Below are 15,751 nucleotides of genomic sequence, written 5' to 3' on the forward strand. Positions count from 1 at the left end.
AACCAAAAAAACCCAATCCCTGTGGACAAACTCCAGCCCTCCATCAGGAACATGACCTTCAGAAACCTTGCACAAAATTCCTTACCTGACATGTTTCAAACTATCCTCTATCTTCATGGTAAATTTCTCAGCTAAACCAAGCTCCTACTTTTTTTACATCAAAGAGAACAGAAATACCACACAGCTCCTAACCGGTGCAACCCCTAGCTAAACCAGCCTGGTTTTGGAACAGAACCTCCTAGAAGGAAGAAATGTGATGCAGGAGAAGGCTTCATCTAAATCCCCTCCAGGCTGGGAGAGCTCATAGTGAAGGTCCTTGTCCCTGTATATACAGATATATAGCTTCCTACTGAGCTTTTCGATTAAATTTCTTGTCTGAAACTATCGACATAATCAAGCACAAGCATGAAAACAGAAGCAGGATAGCTAAAGAAAGATCTTTATTTTGTCAGAGAGTTGTTTTTCCTATGTACCAGGAGAAAACTAGGGCACAGAATGTAAGCATTATGATTAACTTTCAAGAGAAGCTAAAATTATCCAGGATTATACAAATATAAGCAGTTTTTGTTTGGCTTATTTCCTGTTACCAAAACCAATTCAGTGTTGAAGACAAATGAAGGGTTTTGGGGTGGTGGGGTTTGGGGATTTTGTGGGTCTTTTTGCAAAAGCTCTATGATGAGGCTGATGTATTTTTCAGAAGCAAACTCAACATACCTATTCTGAATATTCTTTAATGGACCTTGGAAGTGTAAATTTAAACTTTGTCATAAGAGTAAAAATCCATATAGAAACTGGCCGAAGCAGTGATTCCTAATTAAAGTCAGCTCAGGAGCCAGCCTTATTATTTGCAGTACCTACATCAGTGGCTGTCAGTGTTCTCTCTTCCAAGTTAGCAGATGCCAAAGGATCTAGGAAACACATTTTTTTGCATTTCTTGCATCACCCTGCGTACTTCCACTCCCTCTTACCACATTTCCCCTCACTTTGCTCCTTTTCCTGTAATGTCCCAAAGCAATGAGCTCTCCCCATCCTGCCATCTGAATCTGGGATTTCTGGATCAAGGGATACACCACCTTGTATCTAAAAGCAGAAGCGATGGGGTGTGGGGAGCACATACGACAAAGACAATTGTAATTTAAAGGCTGACCTCTACCACCTATTATTACACTGAAGTACTTGGGAAACATGCTGTGGATCATTTTCATTCTAAATGTCATGAAGAAGAAACTATGGTAGCAGTTTCTTCAATATGTACTTAACACTGCAATTTTATGTCTCTGTCACATATAGCACTCACAAAACACCTCTATATCAGGGATGTTGCTGACAGCACAGACATACAGTACTGAAAAGCAAAGACTTAAGACCTGATAAAGTGATTCCTTCATTTTCAACACTGTTTGCCTTGTCAGTTGATCTCAAAGAAGAAACCTTTAAAAACCATTTCAGACTATAAGCACCATTCCTGAAGCTCTGCCAGAAGCCTTCTTGTGTCATTGCATTGCATATCGAGAATTTTCAAATAAAATGTGCTCTGAAGGCTGCTTCTGTACCTACAGAAGGCAGCAACCCCCACTGTAATTGCTAGGTAGTGGCTGCGAATGACAGGCTGCAGTTCTAAAAACCATCAGTACATATTTTCCTATATAACCACAAACCAACAAGAAATGTGTGAAGGCTATAACCTGCAGGAGGAAAGTGGTCTGTTTTGAGCCCTCTCCACTTGAGGAAGTGCTGTGTTTTACAGACATGCAGCAAGGGTTTGCTTCTTCAGGGGAAATAGACCTTGCACTTCACATGCAAGCCCACCAGAACGTTGCCGAGAGCCACTCAAGTTCCAATATTCCTCCTCCCCTCGGGGGACAGGCAGCTGCCTGCCTCTGCTCTCCTGCAGGTAGCTAGCTGGCTCCTGCTGGCACTGCAGCAGTATGCCCTGTGGATTAACAAGCAGATGCAACTGAGGTTAAGACAGGCGGTGCTATTTCTACCTAAGAAATCCCTTCATCTTCACAGAAGGAATTTAACGATAGCAAACGGTAATAAGGTTGAAATGGCTTCTCAGATCTGCTGCTGATTCTGCACTTTTGAAAATTTTTTTTCAGTTCAATTTCAGAAATTTAACAGAGCTACCAAGAAAAGCACTAAGAACAAAAACCATCCACTCATCTGGCATAAACCTACACACAGAACCAAATAAAGCATCTTGGTCCTGCAGCTTTAATACTCTGCTGGCATTAACAAGTTAAATACATGTTCACTGGAAGTTATTTTTATGAAATGCTTTAAAAATCCAAGCAGAAGATAACGCATATGTACATTTCACAGCATTCGCTGACTCCAAGCTCCTCTTTAATACAAAGGAAACAACATTTGGCCATTACTGAAGGCACATATTGGCACCCCATTATTTAAGCTTAACGTTTTATATATTTGGTCAGTAATCTGGGCAAAGTTTTATTTCATGCTTTCATTCCCCAGCCAGATGTTTGGAGAGAACATGTTAAACACTGCAAACAATCATCTAAAACCCTGACAGACCCAAAGCAAGTCTCAGTTCTGCTCTTGCCAGCAGTGCACATGCAGTATTTTCCCCTTGGTTGGTTGGGTATCTGTCAGTTTCCACATGCTAGGCAAGACTGCCTTAAGGTCAATTTCATATCCCATTAGCTGTCCTCAAGCTATGCTAACTGCCTAGGCTCCCCATGTAGTCAGTGGAGAAAGACAGGAAACTCTATTCGATAAGGCATCTATCCCAATACAACATGAACAATATACGTGTGATGAGTTGCCCCCAGGTGCCTAGTGCTCTGGTGACTGCAGGGGAAATCAAGACACCCAGCACAGAACACGCAAGCAACCTTGGGAGAGCTGAAGTTGGGCAAGCTTAATTTTCATAAGCTATGAGAAAAAAATACCAATATGCAAAATCATGACTGGTAAGAGGAGCTAAATAGGTAATGATTATTCATTATTTCCTCACCATACAAGAGCTGGGACAGGCAAGAAACCTAAAAACAAAAAGGGAAATATTTTCCTACACTGTTCTACTGTGAAACTCACTGCCATAGAACATTATGGAAGCAAAAGTATAAATAGGTTCAAGAGAACTAGATGGCGTCGTTGAGGAAAAAGACCTAAAGGTTACTGAAAACAAAGTATGTGGCCACAATTCTGTATCACGTAGGCTATCACCCACAAAATGCCAGATGCTGGAAGAAAAAAAACAAAACAAAAACCCCACCACTGCATACCTTCACTTATTTTCCCCGAAACAGTCACTATTGACAGCAATCTGAAATGTCCATATGCAGCTGAACTCTGTTTAATAGTCTTATAATACTGACTTGCAACACTAGGTGGCAGGGAAAACAGCTAGCTCATCTACGGCATCGAGAACCTTGAATGTAGTCTCACTTGGCAATAGTTAAGAATTGTGCGATGCAGCAATTTTGATTTCATACAACTGGATTTCCTTTGTATCCCTACATAGCCTTGAGCAACATTTTTCAAGTAAAATACTGTGTTCGGAGACGCATATGTTAGTGGTGCCAGAACACAGGCTAATTCCTTCCCTGAGATACCTTGCCCTCTCATTTAAGAAACCATGGACAACTGCAAAATGTTTCTTCCGCTCCAGAAACAGTTCAAACAAACACAAAAAGGAGTCGAAATCCTCATGGTCTCCACCTCTGTAAAGACACAGCACCATAACACTTACCTTATGCCTCTATTTTTCTAAAAAGTCACTTTATTATTTAAAATTCACATCACTTGTGTGCTACTTGTGAAAATACTCTAAAGGGGCAATGACAAAACAAGTTCTGCAACTCAGGCAGTTGCAAAGCAGGCAAGCCAATGCATATTGCTGTTCAGGCCATACTGATCATCCTGTCAGAATGCTCTTCCCCTTCTGCAAATGGGAAAAACTTCAGACTTGTAACATTTTGCTCAAGATGTCCCTCAAAACTTGAGAGGAGAAAGGTATGATTTTTCTTCATAAATGCAAACTCCAAGTTTCAAAACAAATTAAGTATATGTAAAGGACACCACCTCTGCACTGCAGCATAACTTGCTATTTTCCACATTACAGACATTGCCTAGAATGCTGCTGACATTAAAAGTGAAAGTCTGACATTTAACTCCTCCTTTGTTGACATAATTTAAAGAAAAATGCAGACAGTTATTGGCATGATTGGTAATACTCTCCCTTTAAAAGAGCAAAATCAGCACAGGATAGTCATTATTCTCATTCAGCTTTGTATCAGTTTCTCAGCTGTATAAAGAGATGCTGATGCCTTCTAGTAAATCTTTTAAAAATCTGTGGGAAAAAAAGCAAGGTCAGCACACTGCTTTTTATGCAGTGACACACAAGAAGGAAGGTCAAGTAATTAAAACACAGACTAGAAGTTATACACAAAGGAGTCACTGAAAGGGATCTTAACACAAACAAGTCACAGAATGGCACTGAACTGGATTATGATTTTCACAATGTTTGATAACTGGAAAGTTTGTTTCACTTCTGGAAAAATAAGTTAATACAAAATTTAAAAAACACTCATGTGCAAGTCTTCACTGCATAAAAGGAGGTACATTTTCATACTTCAAAATTGTTTAAAACATTTTTACATAATGAACAGAAATTATCTTTTATATAAACAAAGAGCATTTCATTGCCAACACCAGGTGTCAACTCCAAAACACAGAATTAAGAGAACAAGAGAACCAGACAGTCTAACTCACTGCCATTTGTGTCAAAAAAAAAATTTACGCCACCCTTTTCTACAGCTCATCATGCTTGTATGTAAATTCCCTTGCAGATATAAACCCATCACTGTCTTCATCCTCTTTATCAAATATATCTTCAACCAAAGCATCATGCTGGGTGTCATTTACCACTGCTCCATGCTTTTCAAATTCTTTCTTCAAGTAAATTTTCACCTGTTAGACAAAAGGTGAGAGTTAATGTTTTTAGGTTTATGAAAGAATTGATTACTGTAGCCTAAGAGAGGGCCACTCTGTCCAGGATGGTAGTATTAGACAATAGATACCTTCCTCCCTATGCCACTGCCAGAATAATACTTGTCTGACTGATTCTGTAGCCCCGTTCAGTGATGAAAGACTCTTTAGTCATATAAGTGACAGTAAAACTAGCAAATCAGTTGCCATACCTTTATGGTATCTGACTGAAAAATGAGCCAGGAAAACCTGTCATCTGATGTCTATACAGTAAAGTATAAATAGCCAGGCAGAAGTTATTAGCTACCAACTGGTCAGAGACCCAAACAGCTTTTTCACATCCTAGCACTTTGACAAACCAGTAGATGTAACCCCCCACCCCAGATATATACAGAAATCTGTCCACAATCTCAGCGTTTGCTGCTCTAATGGGAACTACATTAATAGAGATTTATTTCTAGACATCTCAAAATTTTGAAGGACAAAGACTCAACGTGGTTTTTAAACAGACTACTGGAACAGTTATTTACACTAAGCTAGTTACTAATGGTGAGCAGTGGTTTGAACATCAGATTATTTTTACTGAGTTTAAGGTTTAACTATTAAGATCCCAAGTGTTCTAAACTGCAGAGCCTTCTACAAGAATATCAACACCAACATACCCACCTGGTGAACAGATACCACCTGTATAACAAGAACTGTAACAGCAGACTGTTAACAGCAAGATAAGTGGGCCATGTTTCAGGCCTGTTTTATTCATTCCACATTGTGGTATTTGTTAGGGTCATTGTTTACATTTCTAATACACAGACATTGGACACACTGACAGTCTGCCTGATGCACAGTACAAAAGATTAGTCTTTTGGGTCTAGCAAACTGTACCAGCCCCAAATCAAAAAGAACTAAGTGGTTTATCCTAACTTCTTATGGATAACTTTTGCACATTGGTAAAGCAGAATACTGAAAATAAGAGACAAACAGAAGGTGAATAATGCTGAATACATGTCCTTCAGACAGTGAATGCTATGAAACAGGACTGCCCTACAGCAGAATAATTTCTAAATCCAGTTTATTAGTAAAACCGTAACTGACTCAAAAGCTCTGAAGTCTGGTTTTAGCTTCTAAGTTGTTTTACTTCATCCAAGTCTCCCATAAGCATGGCGCACAATGGGTCTCATGCCTACGCCTCAGCTTACTGAGGCCGCTTTGGCACCCCCAGTCCAGCAATTCCACTGGGATCCAAGGCTCAACATGGTGCAGCATAGATGTACATCCTTGGCTTAGTTTTACCAAGAAAAAAAATTTTAAAAATCTATTGTTAAGGTGTAAGAAAGTATGACAGCTGAAGCCACACAAGAAAGGCGAAGCACAGACAGGAGCTTAATTGTTGACCCAGGAATAGTAGTTCAAGAGCATTCAGCAGGAAAGATACCAACACAAAAAGGCATAAAACACCACAGGCAAAAAAAGCAGAGCATCAAAGGCAGCAACATTGAAAGTCATCTCCAGCGAAGAACAGAGACTCACCCGTCCCCACATGACTAACAGCCACCTGGCCAGCAATGGCTTCTTGGGTGTCTTACCAAGAGTGATGAGCTTATCAGTTCAGTAGTTGTGCTAACAATTCATTAGACCTAGTTACCCATACCGTACATTGCCCAATAAATAATTGCCTTAAGCACTCTTAAATAGTGTGTATTCTGCTTGCAGAATTGCTTTGTGCACAGTAGTAGCTAAAATCTAATTTGAGTTTAGATACTTCCCTAAGAGGATCAAGTTAAGCTTATCTTTCCCTTTCCACTATCCCACCTTGTTAGGTTTGTTCACAAGAAGGGTAACTCACTCACCTCTTGCTTGGACAGTTTCCAGTCATCATTAAGATCCATCTCTTGGAATGATTCATGAGACCTTGGTCCATTCCTAATTTCTAGAAGGTCAATGTTGAAAATCAGTGTGCTCTCAGGTGGAATTTTTCCTGCCCAAAACAGTAAACATGAAGAAAAGTTAAAAACTACATATTTCGTGCCATACAAAAGCTGTATGCATCAGAGCAATGTTCCAGTAATCCTACTACTTTCAAAGCATTCTGCAATTTGAACTAACAAGGATAAGTATCTGTAACAGTGATAACCAACTATTTCAGACGGTAGCCTGGACCCTGAGCACCCCTTACAGCACATATGCAATTTTAGATGCAACTAGTTTTGTTGGAGACTAGTACATGTTGGTATGAGCTCACATTCAGCCATCCTCAAAGGTTTACCAGACAACATTCTTGAATCTTTTTTTCATGGCCAGAGCCAGATAAAAGTGGAAAATGGTGAAGGAGACTGTACAGCCAGCCAGGTGGCAGCTACCGCAACATACAGCCAAGACTGATGGACAGGGTAGCAAGAAGGGAGAGTTCAGTCCTTCTGATACACCATAACCCCACCAGTCTCCAGATACCTCTCCACTGTCAACTGACACCTTGTACCTGCTATTCTGCCACTGGAAAAACTCTTCTTGCAGAGAACGACAGAAGTGAAGCAATGCTGTCAGTATCCCATAGCTGCCTCTGGACTGCTGCACAAGGCACTGAGCTATTTCCAAACACAGAGCAGAAACTACATAAACCTGCTCAAAAGACATGTGTTGACATCATGCCATTTTTGATGCAGGTGAACAGACTGATAATTTCCTAATAATGCCAGAGACCACCACCCCCATGCCACCATGCCTCAAGGATTTCAGTTTATCAGGCATTGGCTTTTACAGTGATGCAATATGCCTTCATGCTGATGGCTGAAGCTACTGTCAAAGACATTTTAGCACATCACTTTGGTCCTTTATATACAGAGAGGTTGAACAGGACCAAATATATTTCTATATTGGATGGCAGCACCCCAGAAAAATACTCCTCTGCCTTGAGAAGATACAGGGAAAAAAACTAATCCACATCTACTATTTTGGAGCTATGGTGTTAAATATACCCTGAGCTGCAGCAACAAACAGGCTTGTAGATTTCTGGGATAAATAAATGTGCAGAAACTTCTAGAAATACAGGGCATGGTGACCTGCTTAGAGTTTGGAACACAGGTAATTTTTCTGAGTGCTACAGAAAAAGGCTTCTGACTCATCATTCAAGTCAGACAGCAAGCAAGGTGGGAGGCTAGTGAAATTATGTGCATTCAGAGGAAAGCATGAAGAAAATTGAATAATTCTGTCTTCAAGGGCATAATTTGAAAAAAGCAAAATAATTATGTTCAAACACTTCAAAGTTTCCCTAAAGCAAGTCACTTCTTACAGCAGTTAGTGTTTACTTGTTCAACCTTTTGCACTAAACACAGAGGTGAGGCTTGCAAATCTTTGAAGAACAACTGTAGTGCTTCACATACTAATCAAGGCAATTAGGCCTGTGACGACTATGTGAGCACTGCAGCATTTAATTATCTTTTTGTGGAAAAATTTACAGTTGTGCCCCACATACAGTCAATTAACTGACCACCACAAGTTTCCTGCTCTCTACTAGAAATGTGATTTCTTCTAATACTACCTCTTGAAGCCCAAACTAAGGCTTCTAGAAAAATACATTTTAAAAGGATACTTTCAAGAAAAGAGGGTATGGAGTATGCTGTATGTGTAGAGTACTACTTAGCATGGAGTAATATGGAGTACTATTTAGCCTACATTCAGCCCTACTTGCCAGAAGATACAGACATGAAAACACTCATAATTCCTAAAACAGTCTCAGATTAATGGGAGAGGACAGTAGCAGGAAGGACTATATGCTCCAAGACATTCATCCTTTCTGCTTTGAAACGCTGCATTACTTTAGGTCATTTGTGATAACTGTTGTTATGACAAAAATATTCATAATAATTGCTCCAAAAAAGTCAATTAAAACAAACCCCATAAAGCAGAAAAGTAACCTTCCTGCATCATTCAAGCTGTCACTCAGTTAACTTCAAATTCCAGATCTGGCCCTCCCATTAAAATAGAAATCTGGAATGTTTGAAAGGAAAACCCCCAAACACCATCAGTAGTAGTCAGGTTGAGAAAACACTACAAAAAATGCTTTTATCTGTCTGTACACCATTCAACACATTTGCATTAGGTGCCAACATGACTGCCCATGTACCTGCATATCTTACTGTGGATAACAGGGACCACCTCCCGAATCAAAAATAACCAAAAGAGAGAAACAATTAAGTGTCCCTGTATGGAGAAATAAACAGTGACTTTTCACTCTATCAGCTTCAAACTGGTTGGGTAGCAGTACAGGTTGTTTCTTAGGGTTCTAAAAGAAACCTGCAAGCAAGAATGGGGCTTGCACATGCACATTCATGAAGTATTGCCACAAACACAGATGCGACAGCCAAAAAGCCAACTGTTACCTAAGCAACCACTTCCAGCTTGACTGTAAAAAGAAGGGAGGGGGAAGGAAAAAAAAAAAAAAAAAAAAAAAAAAGCAGGGCACTGTTGAGCACAGCGCTAACAGAAAAGACAAGACACTCGGAACATACAGCACAGCAGCTACCATCAATTCCTGGTTTTTTCCTGCATTCACCACACAACCACTTAATGGTTATTTCTGCAGAAAACAAATTTGTGAGAAAAGAGCGCCTGGCTCCATAAATTTTTCTTATTTAATGGAATCAGCCTGGAAAGCTTGCTAAACTCTTAGGCCAAGAGTAACAGTAAAATACAGAGATTAAAAACAATTAAAGTAAGGGAAGGACTTCAGGTGTTTTACCTTTCCCTTCTTTTCCATAAGCAAGGGCTGGTGGAATAGTTAGCTTCCGCTTCTCTCCCACACACATGTCCTTCAAACCTTTGTCCCAGCCTTTGATAGCTTCCCTTATGCCAAGTGTAAACCACATAGGTTGACCATTGTTATGCTTGTGACTGGAAAAGAATGGAATAAAACACTTAGTCTTTAGACAGCAAGTTCCGTAAGAGGCACGTGGAATAGATGGAATATGCTCACAGCATAGATATATAATTAAAAACACACCACTATTTGGCACCTTGGCATTTCTTAAATGCAAGGCCTAGACTTTGGAAATCTTTAAAACTTATGTCTTGCATGACAAGGTTCCTTAAGAAGTAAGAAGCAGAAAGGAATAGAACAGCTACATGGTGTGTTTATGACAACACTGAGCAACCTGTATCTCCACCTTCGCTTCCCTGATCATCTATTTCCACCTTGAAACTGAACAGACTAGAAAGGCATTTCTACTTAAAAATCTACGATCAAGGCCATGCATATTTTTTGGTAAATTGCAAATCAAAAACCAGCTTGGTCATGATTACAATATACCTTATAACATGCTTAGAAGAATCAGCCACGTCTCTTCCAAAAAAGCCATTGGGAAAAACCCCAAACAACTACACAACAGATAGTCTGGAAAAACAGAAACAAACGCATGCAAAACATTCAAGTTTAAAATAGGCAGGCAAGTCCCTTTCCCAATTTAACCAGGTGGTATACCAGGACTACTTTCACTCCACTGACAGACACAGAATTTTACAAGCTCGATTTACTAGTCATGCAGGAAAGGTGCTTAACAAGAAAACAGAGCACTTACAGAAGTTAGTCAGCAGCAAAAACTCAAGAGTTTCACTAGAACTCCTTTTAGAGAGGCAGGTTAACTACAAGAGAAAATTAGCGAGATTTTAGTTTAAATCATCTGCAAGAGTATAAACATGCAAGACATTGTATTTAAAAAAAAAAAAACTTCCACAAACGTAGACTTCAGACATAGCCTACGGATACTTGAGCATTTTGCTGTCTCCCACTATTAACACCTCGTTGATGTTTTACAGGAAAGACAACATTAGCAAGTCGTTGCAGGCTCTCAGCAGGACTCCCTCGAATTTCTGGCTCTTCCTCCTACTTGCATTACTGTGGCTCTGGTATGTTGATTTGTCTGGTCGGGGGCAGGTGAAGAATATGCTGTTTCAGTAATGAAAAGCTGTCATTGTGCTGCCAGTAGTGGAAGGATATATATAATTATTTTTTTTTTAGATTAGAGGCAGGCTTCTCCCCTAGAAACCAGACAGAAATTCGTGCATAGCAGAAGACCTGTTAAACTGCTGAGATCACATACCCGTGTTTAAATCGGAGAAGAGGATGCGCAACTTCCCCATCTTTTAACAAACGCCACATGGCTCTGCTTTCTACAGACTAACCAGAAAACAAAAGCTAAATAAGGTTTATTTTATAGCCTCGATCTGGCAAAAGGAAAAGAGACAAGCTTTACTGTTGGCGTTCATCTTAAATAGCATTACGAGTCAGTGCTCCCTAAACTGTCAAAGTATAAAGGTAAACCAAACTTTCTGAAAATAGGTGTCAGTGGAAAGGGTCCCACTGACATATTTGTGCAGCGTTATTTAAGTTATTTTAATTCAATAAAAAATAAAATCTAGGGCATGCTATGACCATGCATGCATTGCTTTTGTTTCCTTGCACACAAGTAAACGCAAGTTCTGGGCGTTTTGGGAAGAAGGGGCAATTGTAAAAATAAAATAAAAAAACGCCCGTCCTCAACAAAACATCCCTCACAGAGCTATTTCGCAGCTGGATTACGGGCCACTGCGAGGGGTTCGGATTCAGGAAAGCACAGCCAGAAGAGATCACCTCCACTGAAATACATAAAAAGATACATAGAGAACGATATAGCGATTTCCCCTCGAAGGCGAGCCGCCCGGGGCGAGCTACTTACGTGGAGTGAAACATGGAGCCGTCCCTCTCCAAGTAGCCCTCGTAGTGAACCAGCATCATGTCCCCCCACTTAGTCCTCCTGTGGCAGAGGAACGGCTTCTGCAGCACCTCCACCTTCACGTCAGCCGCGGGGATCAGCGCCGCGGCCGCGCAGCCCAGCGCCGCGCCCAGCAGGGCGGCCCGCAGCAGCGCCGCCATCGCCGCCCCACAGCCAGGGCCCCGCGGCGCCCACCTCACCGCCGCCGGGCCACCATCCCGCACCCCTCGCCTACGAGCCTAGCGGCGCGGCTCCCCGCGGCGGCAGCGGCAGCAGCGGCGGCCAGGGCAGAGCCCAGCCCGCTGCGCGGCCCCGCTCGCCCGCCCAGCAGACGTGGCAACGGCCCTCACAGCTGGCAGACCCCGGGTTCCGACGGTCCGGGCCCGGGGGCGCGACCTCTGATTGGCTCGCCTCAGAGCGAGCCCAGAAGAAGCAGCCGCCCATTGGGACACGCCCATGTCCGTCCTTCAGCACGCCCAATCGGCAGCAGAGCTCCCTGGGAGGGGCGCTGAGTGATGGGGGTGGGCGGGCCTCGGCGCTCCGGGAAGCGAACGTTAGCGAGAGGGAGAGCCCCGCGGAGCGCTCACACAATAGAGCCGGCTCCTGCCGGCCGCCGATTGGGCGGCGCTCTCACGGAAGGCGCATTTCGATTGGCTGCGGAAGGCCACCTGCTTTGGGCGCTCTGCGCCTTATCCCCCCCTCCTGTCTCCTGCCGATCACGTGGGTTGCGATTCCTAGAACCGCTTGCGCTTCCGTAGCGCTGCGGGGCCGTTCTTCGGGTGCCCGGCAGCGGCGCGGTCTGCGTTAGGAGCGTGGCGGCGGTGGGCAGGCGCGGCGGTGGGGGCCGGGCCGGGCAGGGCCGGGCCGGGCGGGCGGCGCCCCGCTATGGCCCTGGGTGCCGGCGGCGCGGCGGGGCGCGGGGGGCGGCGGCGGCGGCGGCGGGCGGCGTGACTCCTCCGCCGGGAGGCGGCCGCGCTGCATGGGGGCGGGGGCCGGCCGCCATGGAGGGTGTGCTGTACAAGTGGACCAACTACCTGAGTGGTGAGTTGCTGCCAGTCCTCAGCCTCTGCGCGGAGCGGGCTTCCCTAGCGGGGCGGGTCCTATTATCGTCTTCTGTACAGAGATAGAGATATATATGTATAGATATATATGTATTCGCTGAGTCTGGGTCAGCGCTGCCCCCTGACCCTGCCGTGCAGGGGACCAGCTCCGGCTCACCCTGGTTTTCCAGCTGTGCTGTCACACCTTGGCACCCGTCCAGCGCTGGAGGAGGCGTTTAACCCACTTGTGGGTGCCAGCGCTCGTCTGGGGTGTCCCTTGCCCTCCCTGGGGTTGTGGGTCGGAGTTTGGGATTATTTTGGGTGTGTTAGGTCCTACTCGCCAGTGAACTTCCCCGTTCCGTACGGCCCTGTGAAACTTTTACTGAGTCGCTTTGTGGAGTCAGGGAAATCCCGGGCCTGAAGAGGTGTCAGCATTAAATGACACTCGGGGTAGTTGGATGAAAATGCATGCAAAAAAAAGAAGGAAAAAAAAAGGGGGGGGGGGGACGGACAGGGACAGGGGACAACAGTGACTGTCCTGCTAGCGCTAGGCCCAGAATTTAACTTTTTGGTGTTCCCGTGCTGTGGGAGGTTTGACTTTTGTAGCAGACTAGGAGCAGCCGTGCTTGGCCAGGGTTTGCTCAGCGGAGGTTAAAGGTGGTGGGGTCAGAAACTCTGCGGGGGCGAGGACCCGGTGTTCCTGGGGGTGTTCCTGGGGGGTGACCACTGCCTGACACGTTGGAGCCGGGGGTGGCTTGTCATTTGGGGTGCGTGGATGGGGTCTTGCCTGGGGCAAACCTCTCCCTCGTTTGTTGAAACAATTTGAAAATTTGATGGTCAGAGAAAAACAAGCACGACCTTGACATTGCCAGGTGCAAGTTTCGCTGGGGAGTGCAGGCAGGAGGGCTGCCTTCCTGCTTGAATTTTTTTCAGAGAGGCTGGAACAGCTGCACCTCTCTGGTTACTTGGGAAAGTGTGGGAAATCAAAATTAAACAAAGAAAAAGCTGAAGCACAAGCAAGTAATGAATTCATGTGGCAGGGGGATGGGGGGGAGTGGTGCATGAAGCTGGCTTTATTTGTGTGCAGGAAGATTGCTGCGGCTTTTCCCCTTTAGGCAATAGGTGTTCTGAGAGGGGAATCAAAAATTGTCAGGTCTCAGTGAATAGGCATGGATTTATTTATTACGTTTTTTTAATTACTTGTGAATGCTCTTGGATTATGGAGTGTGTGGCAGTAGGAGCAGCCATGCTTGGCTTTTGCATTTGCGTACCAAAACTCGGGCAGTGTTATTAGTCCTTTCCCCATAATAAAAATATACATGGTTCAGTCAATCTAAAGTTTTCTGTGTTTGTTTTTCTTTGCATTGCTTAAATGCCGGGGTGTATTTGGAACCCTTGTGCTTGCTTTTGTGCCGTGAGATGCGGGGAGAGAGTGTCTGTGGGAACCAGTGTGTGTGTAGATGACTGACTGGCGTTTGGCATTGTAGCATTTGTGCCTGAGTGTGCATGTGGTAGGATCAGCTGGACTTGTCTTCTGTTTTGATGGTAAAATGACGACTAAGAACCAGAAATATTCCAGTTCCATCAAAATTAATTAATTTTTTTTTCTATCCACACTGATGTGCACTTTCAACCAAATGACCCTTCATGAAGAAGGATGACACTTTGCAAACCTCAGTCTAAGTGAATGCAGACTGAAGGAATCTCTTTTCCTTGGATGTGTGAGATCGGCCCCAGCTGAAAATTAGATGACTTTTTGTTCTCAATAGAGAGAAAATCAGTGATGGAGGATTGAAGCATCTCTCTGATTTCTTTGCTGAAACTTGAGTCTGCTAGTAAGTGTGGTAGTCAAGGTCACTCCATGCCTTTTCTTAGGTTGTAGAAGGCCTGCCTGGTGTGTGTTTCCTAACAGTAAATTTCCTGTTCTGCAAGCTAACTAGGCTTACATGTGCTTTCTTTTGGCATACAATGAAGACTTCCTACCCTGAAGCCATTAAGTTATAAATTTATGTGATGCAAAAAAAAAAAAATCATGCTGGAATGTGGCATTTATGGTAGCAGTAGCACAGACAGGAAAGCCTCCTTTCGCAGATTAAGGGAAGCAAGAGGATTCAACCAGTCATCCGGAAGTGTTTCTGTCAGTATTTTGCCACCAGTATGCTTTTCCTCTTGCTGAAGGTTAACTGCTCTGGTGTTGCATAGTGTAAATGATGTATGCAAAAAGTAGGGAAAGTGTATGTCATCTCTGTATGTCGGTTTATGCCTGTGTTAGTAACACAGTGTTGATGGAAACATACACTGCAGGTATCTTACGCCCTTTCCTCCTCGGATTGAGGAACACACCTTTGCTTCACACAGTCAGAGAGGAGGTAAGGCATTCACCAAAGAACAAGCTTAAAACTAGAAAAGGAGAACTGCTTTCCCTTCTTGCTGTGAGAGGAGCTGATGGAGTTTGTTGGTAATCGAGCCTTTTCTGGGAATTTTGGTTTTATAATGTCTTCTGTCATCGCCATCATGAGAGGTCAAGTCCACATCAACCCATTTCCTCCTGGCCCTTGGGCAGGGAGCTAGATCTGTGTTGCAAATTGCATAGTTATTGACAGCAAGAACATTTCAGAAGTAGGAAACAAGTTTGGCTTTCTGCAGGCAAAGGTCAGAAAGCACAGCATGATTGCCAGCAACTGAAAGATTAGCTTGCCTTACTGCTCAAACAAGTCATCTTGTTTTGTAATAAATGCACTTGTTTGCTTTATATAGATTAGGATAAATTGAATTAGTGTTACTTCATTTCTGCTTGGAGATAGGGTTTTTCCTCTGGTGTGAAGTGTGCCAACTTTGGATCTGATACACATGCACACAGGTCTAGCTGATGAAACTCTGTTTGGGATCTTGTGTTTGCAATAAGCGTGTCCTGAGATTGCTCTTGTCTATGCTCCTCCCACTAAACTGGTTAAAACCTTAAGGGAGCAGGGAACTTTGCAAGCAGAACTATCGCTGACATATAAAGCATGA

General features: G+C 43.5%; 2 protein-coding genes across 3 annotated transcripts in view; one reads left to right on the forward strand and one right to left on the reverse strand.

The window, feature by feature from the left end:
* Positions 1-2,165: 2,165 nt before the first annotated feature.
* On the reverse strand, positions 2,166-12,081 carry FKBP14 (FKBP prolyl isomerase 14). Its single transcript, XM_075051641.1, has 4 exons — positions 11,664-12,081; positions 9,692-9,843; positions 6,804-6,931; positions 2,166-4,938 (listed from the first exon to the last, which is right to left on the reverse strand). Exons 1-4 carry the CDS (start codon positions 11,858-11,860, stop codon positions 4,780-4,782), a joined length of 636 nt encoding a protein of 211 aa, XP_074907742.1. The 5' UTR covers positions 11,861-12,081; the 3' UTR covers positions 2,166-4,779.
* A 492-nt stretch (positions 12,082-12,573) lies between these two features.
* Positions 12,574-15,751, forward strand: part of PLEKHA8 (pleckstrin homology domain containing A8) — a 37,958-nt gene continuing 34,780 nt past the window's right edge. For both annotated transcript variants that reach the window (XM_075051655.1, XM_075051664.1), the window contains exon 1: positions 12,574-12,740. In XM_075051655.1, the coding sequence (XP_074907756.1) occupies positions 12,701-12,740 (40 nt within the window). In that variant the 5' untranslated portion in view covers positions 12,574-12,700. The remainder of the gene's footprint in view (positions 12,741-15,751) is intronic.

Source organism: Buteo buteo, chromosome 2 (assembly GCF_964188355.1).
Source record: "Buteo buteo chromosome 2, bButBut1.hap1.1, whole genome shotgun sequence".
NCBI classification, from domain to species: Eukaryota; Metazoa; Chordata; class Aves; order Accipitriformes; family Accipitridae; genus Buteo; species Buteo buteo.